The 15,095-nt window shown below is 45.4% G+C and overlaps 1 protein-coding gene across 1 annotated transcript in view; it reads right to left on the reverse strand.

The window, feature by feature from the left end:
* EXOSC10 (exosome component 10) overlaps window positions 1-15,095 on the reverse strand; it is a 33,226-nt gene that overhangs the window by 12,901 nt on the left and 5,230 nt on the right. The window contains exons 5-15 of the mRNA XM_070759270.1: window positions 14,889-15,057; window positions 14,632-14,743; window positions 10,514-10,589; window positions 9,990-10,100; window positions 9,068-9,211; window positions 7,948-8,138; window positions 5,073-5,229; window positions 2,190-2,338; window positions 1,973-2,023; window positions 690-801; window positions 215-265 (exon numbers count right to left, since the gene is read on the reverse strand). Coding sequence (XP_070615371.1) covers window positions 215-265; window positions 690-801; window positions 1,973-2,023; window positions 2,190-2,338; window positions 5,073-5,229; window positions 7,948-8,138; window positions 9,068-9,211; window positions 9,990-10,100; window positions 10,514-10,589; window positions 14,632-14,743; window positions 14,889-15,057 — 1,323 coding nt within the window. The remainder of the gene's footprint in view (window positions 1-214; window positions 266-689; window positions 802-1,972; window positions 2,024-2,189; window positions 2,339-5,072; window positions 5,230-7,947; window positions 8,139-9,067; window positions 9,212-9,989; window positions 10,101-10,513; window positions 10,590-14,631; window positions 14,744-14,888; window positions 15,058-15,095) is intronic.

Below are 15,095 nucleotides of genomic sequence, written 5' to 3' on the forward strand. Positions count from 1 at the left end.
CCTGCTCCAAAGGATCGTAGAGGACAGGAAAGCGTGGAGGAACGTTGTCCCAATGGGCCAGATACGACTTTGACACTAACAACAAAAGGCGACCACATAACACCTGGAACTTTGCTGAAGGAGAGCCAGAAGAGGGCTGTGCGACCCCAAATTTTTTCTGAAACGTCCTTCAGGTGCACAATGAATGGAAATGGGGAAAACGAAGATTACGTACCTCTAAATTCTGAAGAGGCTCTTTCCTTCGGATGCCGACCGCACATTCAGACTAAGAGGGGACAAAATGAATGAATGAATGAAGAAAGAGAAAGAAAGAAAAAAAGAGAGAAATGCCTCCCTCCTCCTCTTTGTTCCTTCTTTCTTTCCTTTCTTTTTCTTCCTTCCCTTTCTTCCCTCTCCTTCCTCCCCACCCTCTCCTCCTTCCTCCCTTTTCTTTCTTTCCTTCCTTCCTTTCTCTCTCTTCCTTCCTTCCTTTCTCTCTCTTCCTTCTTCTTTCAATCTTTCCTTCCTCTCTCTTCCTTCTCTCTTCCTTTTTTCTCTTTTTCTTTCTTTCTCTTTCCTTTCTTTCCTTCCTTCCTCTCTCTTCCCTCTCTCTTCCTTCCTTCCCTTCCTTCCATCCATCCATCCATCCCCTCTGCTCCGTTACTTCAACGAAACAGGCAATTCATCACACCTGGGAGGCTCCCTCTTACCTTTAACAGGGGCATCTCCCGAGCCTGGCATATTAGGAGATGCATTTCATTCAGTTGCTGGCGGACCAGAGGTGGAACTGGGTTACAGCAGGCAGTGATTCCCTGGGGTTCCCTAAAGGGGTAGACAAGCAGAGTGTTCTGCCCCAGCTACGAACCACAAAGAACCGCAGCACGCACAAATTCTGTTCAAACTATCCTTTGCTAACAGAAATATGTGTAAATGTAAGTCTTTGCTGAACACCTAATTAACAGCCAGCACAAGTCCACAAAATAATAAATCAAGTCTGAGCAAACAGCCTTGGGAAATATCAGGAAGCTTACAAGGGTTGGCAAAATGCCTAGAAGCAATTTGCAGGAAGAATGCCAAAGACAGAGAACAAGAGCCAAGCAGATGTTTCTTAATTCAAGACATGAAGGCATATGAACGAACGTTGTTCCCTGCAAACTCCCTACACAGCTTAGGGCCAGACTATCTTCAAGACCGCCTGATACCACATAGCTCCCAGCGACCGATAAGGGCCCACAGAGTTGGTCTTCTCAGGGTCCCATCCACTAAACAGTGTCAGCTGTTAGGTCCACAGGAGAAGGTCTACTCTGTGGTGGCTCCGTCTCTTTGGAACCAGCTACCTCCTGAGATCTGGACTGCCTCCACCCTACTGGTCTTCCGGAAAACTGTAAAGACCTGGTTTTTCCGGCAGGCTGGGGCCGTTGATCTGATGGTACGCCATCAGGATATGGCCATTAATGACATGTAGGGTTTTTAACTATTTCAATTGTTTTAAAATTGTTTTAGATTGTTTTTTAAGGGGTTTCAATGTTACATCTATGTTTCATTCCTTGGTTGTGAGCTGCCCAGAGTCCCTTGGGAGTTGGGCGGCATACAAATCCAATAAATAAATAAATAAATAAAATAAATGGCTGCCTACGTTGTCATCCCTTATATAGGCTAGGGGAGTGGCCAATTAGCCCCAAGCCTACTCTCGAGGAGACCTCCTCCTGAGGAACCACTCCTGCCTTTTGGCAGCCCTGCGTGCCCATGCATTAAGAATAGGCTCCTCACTGTCTTACTCGGGTGCCAGCTATACAGACCGCTGGCACATCACCACATCAGCCTCTCTTCTGGCAGGATCTGCTACCGGCTGCATGGGCTGCTGGTGGGCCACAACACTGGAAGAGTATGTTTGGGTGAAGGAACCATTTTTTAAAAAACTTACAAAGAACATCAGTCCTGAACCACCTCATTTTACTCAAAGATACCTGCTTGTAGAATCAAAGAGACTTACTTGGGCAGCTCCTCGGCTATTTTTAACAACATGTGATTGGGAAGGACGTATCTGTAGAAGGAAGTCAAGATAATTCAGATTCAGATTAGCAATAGCATTTAGACTTCTATACCGCTTCACAGTGCTTTGACTGCCCTCTCTAGCCTTTCTCTAGCATAACTAAAAAGTCAAAGCAAAACGGCCGATTTGATAGGCCCCAAGAGAGGGTTCTCCTCACCCTGTGCTCTCATCTTCTTGGCGCCCCATCTTGTCCCTCCAGGCGTAGAGCAGCCGAAATGCTGTGAGTTGCTGGGTGTTCAGGTGCTTTTTCTGCTTGCGGTAAAGTTCCAGGTACGAATCGTCCGTGAAGATGGTTTTGGTATATTTCTGATTGTGAAGAGATCAACACACATTTAGTCTGGGGAACACCCATGGTTTCCTGCTCTAGAGAATCACAACCCAGCCATTCCTCTGGGGAAAAAAAAAGCAGAGGAGGCCTTCTACATACAGCCCCCAATATTTATTTTAAATTCCTGTTTTTATGGGGCACATTTGCTTCCTTAAGGTGTGTGGGTGTCTGTGTAACAAAACTCTACTAATGCAGGGGTGTTGTTAGCACTATGTACAAGACAGTTGGGTTGGCAATACATAAACAAGCTAACAATGAATGCTTGTATGTATTGCAGTATTATAGCTTTAAGAGGTAGTGTGCCAAGTTGCCACAAGAAAGAGCCAGAAAATATGATTTTTTTTCTCTCTGCCCTTTGTTCTTTTCTGCTGATTCAGTGTGACTGATGTAGTAAGCTCTATAATAATTTGATATACAGCGGTACCTCTACTTACAAACCTAATTCGTTCTTTGACCAGGTTCTTAAGCACAAAAGTTTGTTAGCAGCAGCAATTTTTCCCATAGGAATCAATGTAAAAGCAAATAATGAGTGCGATTAGGGAAACCACAGGGAAGGTGGAGGCCCTGTTTCCTCCCAGGAGATTCCTAGAGAGGCCCCACGGAGGCTTCTCCCTGCCTTTTCCAGTTACAGTTTCGGAGGCTCGGATTTGTAAGTGGAAAATGGTTCTTGAGAAGAGATAAAAAAATCTTGAACACCTGGTTCTTATCTGGAAAAGTTCGTAAGTAGAGGCATTCTTAGGTAGATGTACCACTGTATTTGTAAGCTGTAATGTATGTCTGATATGTAAGACAAAGACAGGCTTGTAATATTATGGTTGACTGTGCTATTTCTGCCCTGAGTCCGTTTCGGAACTAGCGGCATATAAATACAATAAATAAATAAATAAATAAAGTAAACACTATTATATACACTGTCTCCTGGATATCTGCTGGAATCCCACGTTTTTCTCTGTGCATGTCCTTGATAACTCAAGGGTTCTGCACCCTCCTTAACAGGTGTCAAACTTGATTTCATTCAGGGTCACATCGGGGTTCTGGTTTGGCCTCGGAAGGGTCAGGGCGGCGTGCAGTGGTGGGTTGCTACTGGTTCACACCGGTTCGGGTGAACTGATAGTGGCGGCGGCGGGAGGCTCCGCGGACCCACCTGAACATCATCAAAAACGCCCTGTGCTCCGCCCATACCAATTCCCGAGCTGGTACCAAAGCTAAGTGAAAACTCACTACTGGCAGCATGGCCGGGGTGGGTGTGGCCAGCTAAGCATCACTTGTGTCAGGGGCATCTGTGGCGGCCTGAGCACTCTGCCAGCAAAAATGGGCTCCTGAACTCTGATTGTAGCTGCGACAGCCTCCTGCAACACTCTGCCAATGAAAATGGAGCTCGCAAGCTTCATTTTCAGCTGTGACAGCCTCCTACAGCCCTCTGCCAGCAAAAACGGAGCTCAGGATGGCTGTGTCTGGCCTTTACGAGCTCCATTTTCAGCTTTGAGAGCTTCCCACAACTGTCTGCCAGCGAAAACAGGCTCTGGAGCTCAAATTTTGGCTGTAACAGCCTCCTACACCTTCTGCCAGTGAACACGGAGCTTAGGAGGGCCGCCCAAGGCCTTCACGAACTCCATTTTCAGGTGTGACAGCCTCCTACAACCCAGCAAAAACGAAGCTTGGGAGAGTTCCCCGTGGTGTTCATGAGCTCCGTTTTCAGCTGTGACAGCATCCTATAACACTGTGCCAGCGAAAACGGGCTCCCAACCTCTGATTGTGGCTGCGACAACCACCTTCAACCCTCTGCCAGCAGAATACAAGAGTTAGGGAAATGAGATGGAAAATGTTACATAAGTGGTATTACACACCCGTTCAACTTGCACACTTTCAGCAGAATGTTAAAGGTATTTGTTGGCATGGGTGTCAAGATAAAGGAGTGTTTATGCATATGCTCTGGGAATGCCCAGTAGTGCAGAATTTTTGGCAAAAAGTGCAAGAGGATATTAATAGGATATTAAATATAAGATGGATAATTACTAAGGAAGTGGCAGTATTAGTTAAAAGTAATGAGATGAGAGAATTCAGAGAAATAAAAGAAGCAGTGATAGAAAGCGCTCAGGCGGTAATAGTCTTAGGTTGGAAGGACGCGACAAAATGGGCAATGCAAAATTGGTGTCGGTACATGGTGGACCACATTCAATTTGAGATTATGGACAAAAGGATGAATTTGACTAATGAAACTGAATTGCGACAACTAATGGGGCGATGGGACAAGGTAAGACGATATATGGCGAGTAGGATCCGAGACAAGCTATAAGAAACAAGTTGGAATCACTTTATAATACGTAAATAAATATTTCGCTCTTGGGTTAAAATGATTTATACAAGAAACACCCCCGATTGGTGATGGGGTATGAATGTTTGTCTGGTGGTGGGCACAATCACTGAGCACTTGTTATATGTTGTGTGTGTGTTTTTTATATTATAAAAATCAATAAAAATATTTATATTAAAAAAAAATCCCTCTGCCAGCAAAAATGGAGCTTGGAATGGCCACAGACAGCCCTCCCGAGCTCCATTTTCACCAGCAGAGGCACTACGGGCTGGTGCTTTGCTGTTTCCAGGACAGCTCCACAGGCCGGATCTATGTACCCCACAGGCCGCTGCTCTAATGCAACGGCTTCTTTTCTCCCCTTGAGCCCCAGGATAAGTCCTGCTTTCTCCACCCCTCACCTTTAAGCAGATGCCCCGGCTTCGCTGCCAAACCACTTGGAGCTGAGTGGGCTGCTCGTTGGCCATTTCCCAGAGCGCCTCCCTCACTCTGTCGTAGATATACAGCAAGTAGTGGGTATCCTCGCGGGCGTAATAGACCATTTCCTCCGGCAGCGGGCTAGAAAAAAACAAGGCCAGAGAAGGAAGAAAAAAAAAGAGAGGGCGCAATTGAGCCCATGTGTATTGGCCAAGCTAGGGTCCGAGCAAGGGAATTGTGTCCCATTTCACAACCATCCTTGCCACAAGTGAATCCCTGCAGCTGTTAAGTTAGGAACACGGTTGTTAAGTTAATCTGCCCCCCCTCCCCCTCTACCCGCTGACTTCCCTTGTCAGAGGTTGCAAAATGGGATCACGTGACCGCCCCCCCCCACCGGGTATGTATGAGTCAGTTGCTGAATGTCTGGATTTTGATCATGTGATCGTGGGGTGGCTGCAACGGTCTGGAGTATGAAAAAAATCCCAGTCGTTAAACCGCTTTTATTGGCCCTGTTGTAACTTTGAACAGTTGCTAAGTGACCTGCCTATGGTTCTACGCCGCCCAGCGTCCACTAGGAATTGAGCGATTTTGAAGTTAAGCAAATTACATTAAATTAAAATTAAATTAACTCTTGTAAGTCGAGGACTCCCAATAGAGCTAAGGGAAATAGAGACCCAAATGGGGGCAGCCAAGTCATATTTTTTTCCCCTCCAGATGAATTTTAATTACAGCATCTGTGTTTTCTCGTCAGGTGTTGTAAGATGTTTTAAGGAAGGAAAGTTCAATCAGAATAGAGCTGGAAGGAACCTTGGAGGTCTTCTAGTCCAGTGTTATCCAACCTTGGCAACTTGAAGATATCTGGACTTCAACTCCCAGAATTCCCCAGCCAGCATTTGCTGGCTGGGGAATTCTGGGAATTGAAGTCCAAATACCTTCAAGTTGCCAAGGTTGGGAAACACTGTTCTAGTCCATCCCCTGCTTGAGCAGGAGAACCTATACTATTTCAGACAAATGACTGTCCAGTCTCTTCTTCAAAGCTTCTTTTTACTCTGAAAAATACAGCAATTCCCACAACACTGTCAAACTATTTACTAAGACTGTACAGTATTACTATTCTTCTTTGCATCCTCCCTATTACCTGTCTCCTTCCACAGGATTATCACCATGTTGCTTGTATGTTTACTATTTATAGTGTTCTGTTTGCTTTTGAGCATGCTTTGATTGCTTATTAGTAACCTATAGCATAGCAATAGCATTTAGACTTATACACCGCTTCACAGTGCTTTACAGCCCTCTATAAGCCGTTCACACAATCTGGGTCCTCGTTTGACCCAGAAGGATGGAAGGCAGAGTCAACCTTGAGCCAGTGGTGAGATTTGAACTGCTGAACTACAGCTAGCACTAGCAATTAGCTGAAGGAGCCTGCAGTGCTGCACTCTAACCACTGCGCCACCCCGGCTCTATGACTATCACTAAGTTATTATTATTATTTATTAGATTTGTATGCCGCCCCTCTCCACAGACTCGGGGCGGCTCACAACAGTAACAACAACAGTATACAATGCAACAAATCTAATATTAAAAAATTATCTAAACACCCGTCATTTAAAAATCATACAACACAAACATACCATACAATATACATAAACTATATAATCCTGGGGGAGATGTCTCAATTCCCCCATGCCTGGCAATATAGGTGGGTCTTGAGCAATTTACGAAAGGCGAGGAGGGTGGGGGCAGTTCTGATCTCTTGGGGGAGTTGATTCCAGAGGGTCGGGGCTGCCACAGAGAAGGCTCTTCCCCTGGGGCCCGCCAGAAGACATTGTTTAGTCGACGGGACCCGGAAAAGGCCAATTCTGTGGGACCTTATCGGTGTTGTATCTTATGATTCTTGATGAATGTATTTTCTCCCCCCTTTTTCCCTTTTATAGACACTGATAGCATATGCACCAGAGACCAATTCTGTCAGGCTGAAGCCATCGTTGAGTTGGAGACCTTGGCCTGCCACACTTATGCTGTAGAATGTGTTCCTGTTGTGTTGTGGGAACTTGGGAGAAGCTGTTGCATGAGGGATGTAGAGATGCAGCCATAACAAATTCCTTCTAGAGTCTCAAGGTCATCCTTTGTTCAACACCTGCCCAGACGTTGAAGGGAGTAGCGGACACATTGGCAGAGGAAGACTGGTCAACGTGAGGGAATTGTGGGTGTGGAGACAAGGGAATGAACTTTAAACTGGGTGGAGAAACCCCTCATGGCTTTAGATTCGGGTTTCTCCCAGATGTGCCAACTACAGGGTGTCCAGGGGAAAAGCATTTTGAAATTCCCTGATATTTCCCTGACATTTCCCTGTAACTTGCGATCTAGTTAAGGTGCAGTTGTGGATGATGTCATAACAAACAGCTAAGCCATGGAGAAATATCAGTAGCTGAGGAAACAAGTTGTTGCCACAGTTATGCTCATTTTTGCTTGACTCTGTCAGGCAGCGCGATCCATTTTTTTTACATGATTTTTCCCTGACTTTTAATAGTTTATTTCCCCCCCTGGTTCATTCTGTTTTTTTCACGAATTCCCTGATAATTCCTGAACCGCCGATTTTCTCTGATAATTCCCCAATTTCCCTCTTTTCCAGGCTTGCTGCATATCCCACAACTAATAAATTGGAATTTTGAGGACTACTTTGCCTTGGACTCTGATTTAATTTTCAATGCTATTTGGAACCCTGACAAATTCCTTCTGTGTCCACTTGGCTGCAAAAGAATTTTTTTTTCTTTTCCTAAGCTAAAAAGAGCAAAGTAACCGAAGGAATGAAGAGGGGACCCTGCATCGGAAAAGGCTCTTCCCACAACCAAATATTACCGGATCCTCCAGTCCGCTAGCTGATACTGCTTCTTGGCCTCCACGTCGCAATAGAACTTCATCAGATGGTGCAGAGAGTGGCGCCCGAGGTTGAGCAGCCGTGCTGCCTGGTGGGTGTCGAAGACGTTCACCAGATAGAGGCCAAAATCCCGCTGAAGCCATTCCACATCCGAATCAGCACCATGAAGGACCTGCGGAATCCCCAACAAGAGAACACACGGTCTTCAAAAGCCACCTCTTGGCTTTCCATTGGGTCACCGCCTGCTCCCGATTCTGGCAAAAGGGCTCCTCCTCAGCCCAGCTCAGGGATCGGCTCTGGAGGCGCATGTGGCTCTTTCATCCCTCTGTCACCACTCGGCTCCATAATTGATAGGGCTTTCGGTTAGGTCAGGTAGAGGAGAAAGGATGCTGAGCTAGAAGGAGACTCTATGGTGGGGAAGTGGACTTCTGATCGGCAGAGGAAAAAGGACGCCATGCTAGAAGGAGACTCTATGGTGGGGGAACCGGACGTCCGGTCGGCAGAGGAAAAAGGACGCCATGCTAGGAGGAGACGCTATGGTGGGGGGACTAGACTTCCGGTCGGCAGAGGAAAAAGGACGCCACGCTAGGAGGAGACTCTATGGTGGGGGAACTGGATTTCTGGTCGGCAGAGGAAAAAGGACGCCATGCTAGGAGGAGACTCTATGGTGGGGGAACTGGACTTCCGATCGGCAGAGGAAAAGGGACGCCATGCTAGGAGGAGACTCTATGGTGGGGGAACTGGATTTCCGGTCAGCAGAGGAAAAAGGACGCCACGCTAGGAGGAGACTCTATGGTGGGGGGGAACTGGACTTCCGGTCGGCAGAGGAAAAGGGACGCCATGCTAGGAAGAGACTCTATGGTGAGGGAACTGGACTTTTGCATGGGATGCTGATGTTCCAGGGGCGCTATATGAGTTCTCCATCTTTGCAATCCCGATCTTTGGCCACATTTGAGAAAACTCAGCTGGGTTTAGCGGCAGCCTCCTACGAAGCCCATAAAGACTTTGATTAACTCCAGGACACCTGGATGGGGAGAGGGAAACCTGCCTGCATCAAATCTGCCACATTCTCATCTCCAACCGCCTCCTCCTTTCATTCACCTTGACGATTGCAGGGTCAGTGAAAGTTTCGTTCAAGATGTACAAGTTGCTGCGTAGCTCCAGTGGGTCAATGATGAAGTCTTCAGTTCGGGTAGAGATCTGCATCAGGCAAGTCAGCCCCAAGAAGCTCCGATAGGAATGGTGCTACGGGAGAGAAACAAAGGAGGTCGTAAGACAAAGTACCGTATTTTTTGGAGTATAAGACACACCTTTCCCCTCTCTAAAAGAGGGTGGAAATGTCGGTGCGCCTTATACACTGAATACAGACATTTTTGGCCTCCCAAAGCCCATTACAAAAAATGGGCCCGTTGCGAAAAATGGGGTTTTCCCATTTTTGGCTGGCAGGGTGCCCTGCTTCGACTCGCAGGGTTTTTTCGCCTGTTGAGAAAAATGGGGTGGGCAGAGGGTTTGGGAGGCCTGCAGAGAGCTCCTTGGGGCTGGGAGAAGGCAAAAACAGCCCCGTTTCTGCAAAACAAATGGCAAAAAACAGTCTGTTTTTCACAAAAACAGGGGTGTTTTTGCCTTCCCTCACCCCCCAGGAGCTCTCTGCAGGCCCCCCAAACCCTCTGCCAACTGCCATTTTTGCAAATAAAAGGGTGAAAACCAGGGCGGTTTTTTTCAAAAGTGGGGCATTTTTGCTTTCCACCAGGAGTGCTCTGCAGGCTTCCCAATCCTTTGCCTGTTCCATTTTTTTTACAAAAAATTATAAAAAATACAAATGGGCCCAGTTTTGCAAAAAACCCGGGACGCAGAGAGGATTTGGGTGTGGAGGACGAAAACTTTTATTCTTATTTACCTCTTTGAAATCTTGGCACATCTTATATACTGGTGCGTCTTATAGTCCAACTCACAGCCCCTTGCATTATTATTTATTTATTTTGTAAGCATAAAACAAAAAGAAGCCACACCTAAAAAGGCTCACCTCTAAATCCAAAGCAAACTCTTTGCAGCCCATCAGCTTCACATTCAGATCTACTAACTCCTCCAACGTTGAAATGAAGTGGTAGGGAGTCTCTGTTAATGGTCTGAACATCTGGCAAAATGAAGAAAGAAAGGGAGAAAGAAAGAAAAAGAAAAAAGAAAGAAAGGGAGTAAGAAAGAAAGAAACAAAGGTAGGTAGGAAGGAAGAAATGGAGAAAGATAGGAAAGGGAGAAAGAAAAAAGGAAGGAATGGAAAGAAGGGAGAAAGAAAGAAATGGAGAAAGAAAGAAAGGGAGAAAGAAAGGAAGGGAGAAAGAAAGGGAGGGAGGGAGGGAGAAAGAAGGAAAATGAGGAAGAAAGAGAAAGAAAGGAAGGGAAAAAGAAAGGGAAAGGGAAAAAGAAAGAAGCAGGAAGAGAGGGAGAGAGAAAGAAAGAAAGAAAAAGGAAGGAAGGAAGGATTAATTGTAGTTTCATCTGTAGAGCCCAGGAGCTGGGGGAAGATGGATGACTTGGCCCAACACTCACCTCTACCTGAGGCTTTTCGAGAAATTCTTCTGGTACTGAAAAATGTTCCAATTCATACCGATAAGGGTGAGCAAACCTGCAAGAATCCAGAAGAACGGTACAATCAGGAACTATGTGATTCTTAACTAAAGAAGGAACTAGAAAACAGTAGCATCAGGAATAAATAGAAGAGAACCAAAGTGGTAGGTTGATTCTCAAACTTTCTATATTAGGATGTTATGGGATTAAAATCTATTTATTTGAGGTATACAGCTGCCCGGATTCAGTTCTGGGAGATGATGGCTATATAATTTAAGGAATTTCCCAGAATTCCAAAGGCAATGCTGCTTTGAATTCCCTGCAGCTTTTTGGGAGATCACAAGAAGAAATACGTTCTACAAATTTAGTCCCGGCTGCCCATTTAATTGTTTTAATCATTTTTTAAAAGCTGCCCAAAGTCTTAATTAATTTTAATAAATTATATTAATGGTGGTCGTCAAGGATTAGCTCAATCCTAGGTGATATTCCATTATGTTACCATATAAGGCAGTGGTTCTCAACCTGGGAGTCAGGACCCCTTTGGGGGTCGAATGCCCATTTTACAGGGGTTGCCTAAGATCATGGGAAAATACAAATTTCCCATGGTGTTAGGAACTAAAGCTTCTATTCTGGCGCCTTGGAACATATTTTTACAATCCGACCAATCATGCGTTTACAGTGGGGGTGTCCCTCTGACCTTCCTGCCAATCATCTTAAAGCTTTGTTGGGAGAATTTGCGCTAGACTTATGGTTGGGGGTCACCACAACACGAGGAACTGTATTAAGGGGTCGCGGCATTAGAAAGGTTGAGAACCACTGATATAAAGTAAAAGAAGCACGTTAAACAGTAATGAATGCTGAGTCATAGGGTGTAAACTGCGACCTGATTGGGCCAGAGCATTATAAAATGCAAAGCAACTTTACAATGGTTGTTAACTGTTGGCTGTGGCTGTTGTTATTATTATTATTTATTTATTAGATTTGTATGCCGCCCCTCTCCGTAGACTCGGGGCGGCTATTGTTGGTGGTAATATGGTTAATTGGCTGGCTGGAGCAGTTTTCAGCTTCAGTTAATTATTGAGTTAGAACTGTAGTGTTGATACGGAGAAACCTGAATTGGTTTAGTATCTACATGTAAGAAAGCTTTACTGCATAAAGCAAAGAACATAAGAACCTAAGAAGAGTCCTGCTGAATCAGGCCAAAGCCCATCAAGTCCAGCATTCTGTGTCCCACAGTGGCCCACCAATTGTCCTTGGGGATCTTGAACAGAAAGAGAAAGCAAAACCCTCCCTTTCCCCTGACCCCCAACAAATGGTACTCAAGGGAATCCTGCCTGCCTCAACCAACATAGAGGTGGCACATGGACATTTCAATAACCACCGATACACTTGGCATCCATGAATCTGTCCAATCCTGCCTTGAAGCTCTCCAGGCTGACAGCTGTCACGACCTCTTCTGGAAGGGAATTCCATCAACCAAGGACCCTCTGGGTGAAGAAATATTTCCCTTGATTTGTCCTCACTTTCTTACCTATCTTACCCAAAGTTTATTCCTGTAAATAGAAGACTAAGACAGAAGATATTTTGATTGCACTGAAGAGTAAAACTGTTTACTACTGTTTTCTACAAAAGTGTCACCGTTATTTCTCTGCACTGGTTCCTAAACTGCCACACTATAAATTCTGGTATCTTGTCAAGTCCTGCTGTGTAGCTCTGTATATCCGGACAGTCATAACATATTTAGCAACAGCATACTTAGAATTACAGTATATATTGCTTTACAGTCCTCTCTAAGGGCTTTACCCAACCAGCATCTTACACCCAACAATAGGGGTCATTTTACTGACCCTGGAAGGATGCAACCTTGAGCAAGCCAGGATTGAACTCCAGATTGTGGGCAGAGTTAGTCTGCAATCTTACATTCCAACCACTGAATCACCACGACTCCTATACAGCAAGTATAAGACGTACCTTTTTACCCCCCAAAAGAGGGTGAAAACTTGGGTCCGTCTTATACACCGAATGCAGCCCATCCAGCCACCCCGCCCTTTGGCTTCTGCCTCCCAGCAATTCACCTCCTTGCAGCAAACAGCATAGAGCGTGTTAAGCCAAGCAACTGATTATTGGCTTCCCGATCCTCAGCTGATTGAGGCTGCAGGCAGGCCATGTGCTAAAACTAAAAGTGAAACTAAAGCTGCAAGGAGGCAAATTGCTGGGAGGGAGAGGCCGAGGTAGATATTCATTTTCTGTGCTAAGCAGACTGCTGAACCTGGATGTAAGGTTAATAACTATAAATGTCTGTAGAATGTTCAAATTATTGGACAATTAACAAAATGAAGCTGCTTTTTAAAATAAATGCTCGATCTGAAGAGGCCCAGTGCTATTGTGTCTTCTTTTAAACAGCAGAGAAATAATGTATACTTCCAGAAAGCTACATCAATTTTAACAGAAACTGTAAAGTACAGTCTGAAAACTGTACAAGTATAGTCTGAAATGTAGCAGTGTCCTGTTTTAGTATTAAGATAAGGCAGCTGAGTTAAACCCTGACTGAGTCATGTTTGGAGTAGATCTGTTTAAATTCTTGGGAGGAGTTAAGTGTGACTACATTTAAGAAAACTTTCTGGCATTGATATACTGTCAGAATACTGCCATATACTGCCCTACATGGCATTGGGCCAGAATACCTGCAGGACTGCCTTCTGCTGCATGAATCCCGGTGACCGGTCAGGTCTCACAGAGTTGGCTTCTCCAGGTCCCATCAACTAGACAATGTCATTTGGTGGGGCCTAGGGCAAGAGCCTTGTCTGTGGGGGCCCCAGCCCTCTGGAATCAGCTCGCCCCAGAGATTCACACTGCCTCCCCTCCTCCCTTTCCACAACAGTCTAAAGACTCATTTATTCCGCCAGTCTTGGGGCCACTAGACTCTTGCCCCCTGGCCGACAAATGTGTTGAGATACTGTTGATCGAATGGAATGACTTTTTAAATGGGTTTGGGGTTTTTAGATTTTAAATTTAATTAATTGGATTTAAGATGTTATATATTGTTTTATTATATGTTGTAAGCCGCCCCAAGTTCTCGGAAGGGGGAGGCATAAAAGTCCTATTAATAAATAAAATAAAATAAATAATGTACATTTCTTCAATTCTTTGCGATGTCTATGGGTCAGACACACATGCACAGAAATACATAGCAAACACTGCATATCATTTGTGCTGCTTGCTATTAGGCAGAGGTAGAATTTTATTCTCCTTGTTTTCCTCCCCCAAAATGGCCTCTTATACTCCGAAAAATACAGTATACAGTGGTACCTCTACTTGCAAACTTAATTTGTTCCGTGACCAGGTTCTTAAGTAGAAAAGTTTGTAAGTTTATAAGTAGAAGTAATTTTTCCCATAGGAATCAATGTAAAAGCAAATAATGCCTGCAAAATCATTAGGAAAGGAATAAAAGCTCGGAATTTGGGTGGGAGAAGGAGGAGGAAGAAGAGGAGGAGGAGGACAGTTGCTGCCCAGAGCGAAGGGAGTGTTTCTTTTCTCTAGGCGCGGGCAGAGGTTTATTCCCTCTCCAAGTGCCCAAAGAAAGGAAAATGCTTCGTTTGCTCTAGACTGCCAAAGCCTCCTTAAGCGCCACTGAAAGGCTCCTCTGGCAGCCCAGAAAAGTGTGAGATGGTCGGGAATAAAGGTGAACTGTCCGGGCCTTCGTGCCGCTCTCAAGTTTCCTGGAAAGTTTTTCTGGGCTCCGGTTCTTAAGTAGAAAATGGTTCTTAAGAAGAAGCAAAAAAAATCTTGAACACCCGGTTCTTATCTAGAAAAGTTCTTAAGTAGAGGCGTTCTGAGATAGAGGTACATATAGCTTCACAATGCTTCACAATTGTAAATGCTATTTACAATCCTCTCTAAGTGGTTTACAGGGTCAGCATATTGCCCCCAGAAAACTAAGTTCTCATTTTACCGACCTTGGAAGGATGGAAGGCTGAGGCAACCTTGACCCGGTCAGGATCGAACTGCCGGCAGTCTGCAGTCAGCCAAATTAGCCTGCAGTGCCGCCTTTCTAACAATGTCTCTAACCGACTGAATAAAATTAAGCTTCCTGTCCTTACATGTCTTGCTCTGTCTGCTGGGTCCTCTGCTGGTGGAGAAAGTCAGCCAGGGCAGGGGGCACATCGAGATCTTCCGGACGCTCCTTAGGCTCCTGGCGGCTTTTTAAGAGTGCTGGAGAGAGGGAAACCAAGTGGTTAAGACCAAGCCACCCGGATGCTCCCCGGGTCGCCAATTATCCCCAGCCTGTTGCCGTTGGAAGGAACAGCCAGGCACAATGTAGATCTGTCTACCCGCATTGCCCCCCCTTCCTTCACACCTTTGGGCAAGGGCTTCAGAGCGTTGGGCTTGACGAAGATTTTGGGCACAAACGGGGTATTGGAATTGTCCACCTTCTCGCGGAACTTGAGCTGAGGACGGACGATGTTCTTCGCGTGGAGAAGGCGGAACATCTCCGGATTCGACCTTGTATTGGTGTCCCGGTTTTGCTGGGGAAAGGGAAATTGGAGGCCAAGATGAGAGTTTC

The sequence above is a fragment of the Erythrolamprus reginae genome, chromosome 8 (genome assembly GCF_031021105.1).
Source record: "Erythrolamprus reginae isolate rEryReg1 chromosome 8, rEryReg1.hap1, whole genome shotgun sequence".
Lineage (NCBI taxonomy): Eukaryota > Metazoa > Chordata > Lepidosauria > Squamata > Dipsadidae > Erythrolamprus > Erythrolamprus reginae.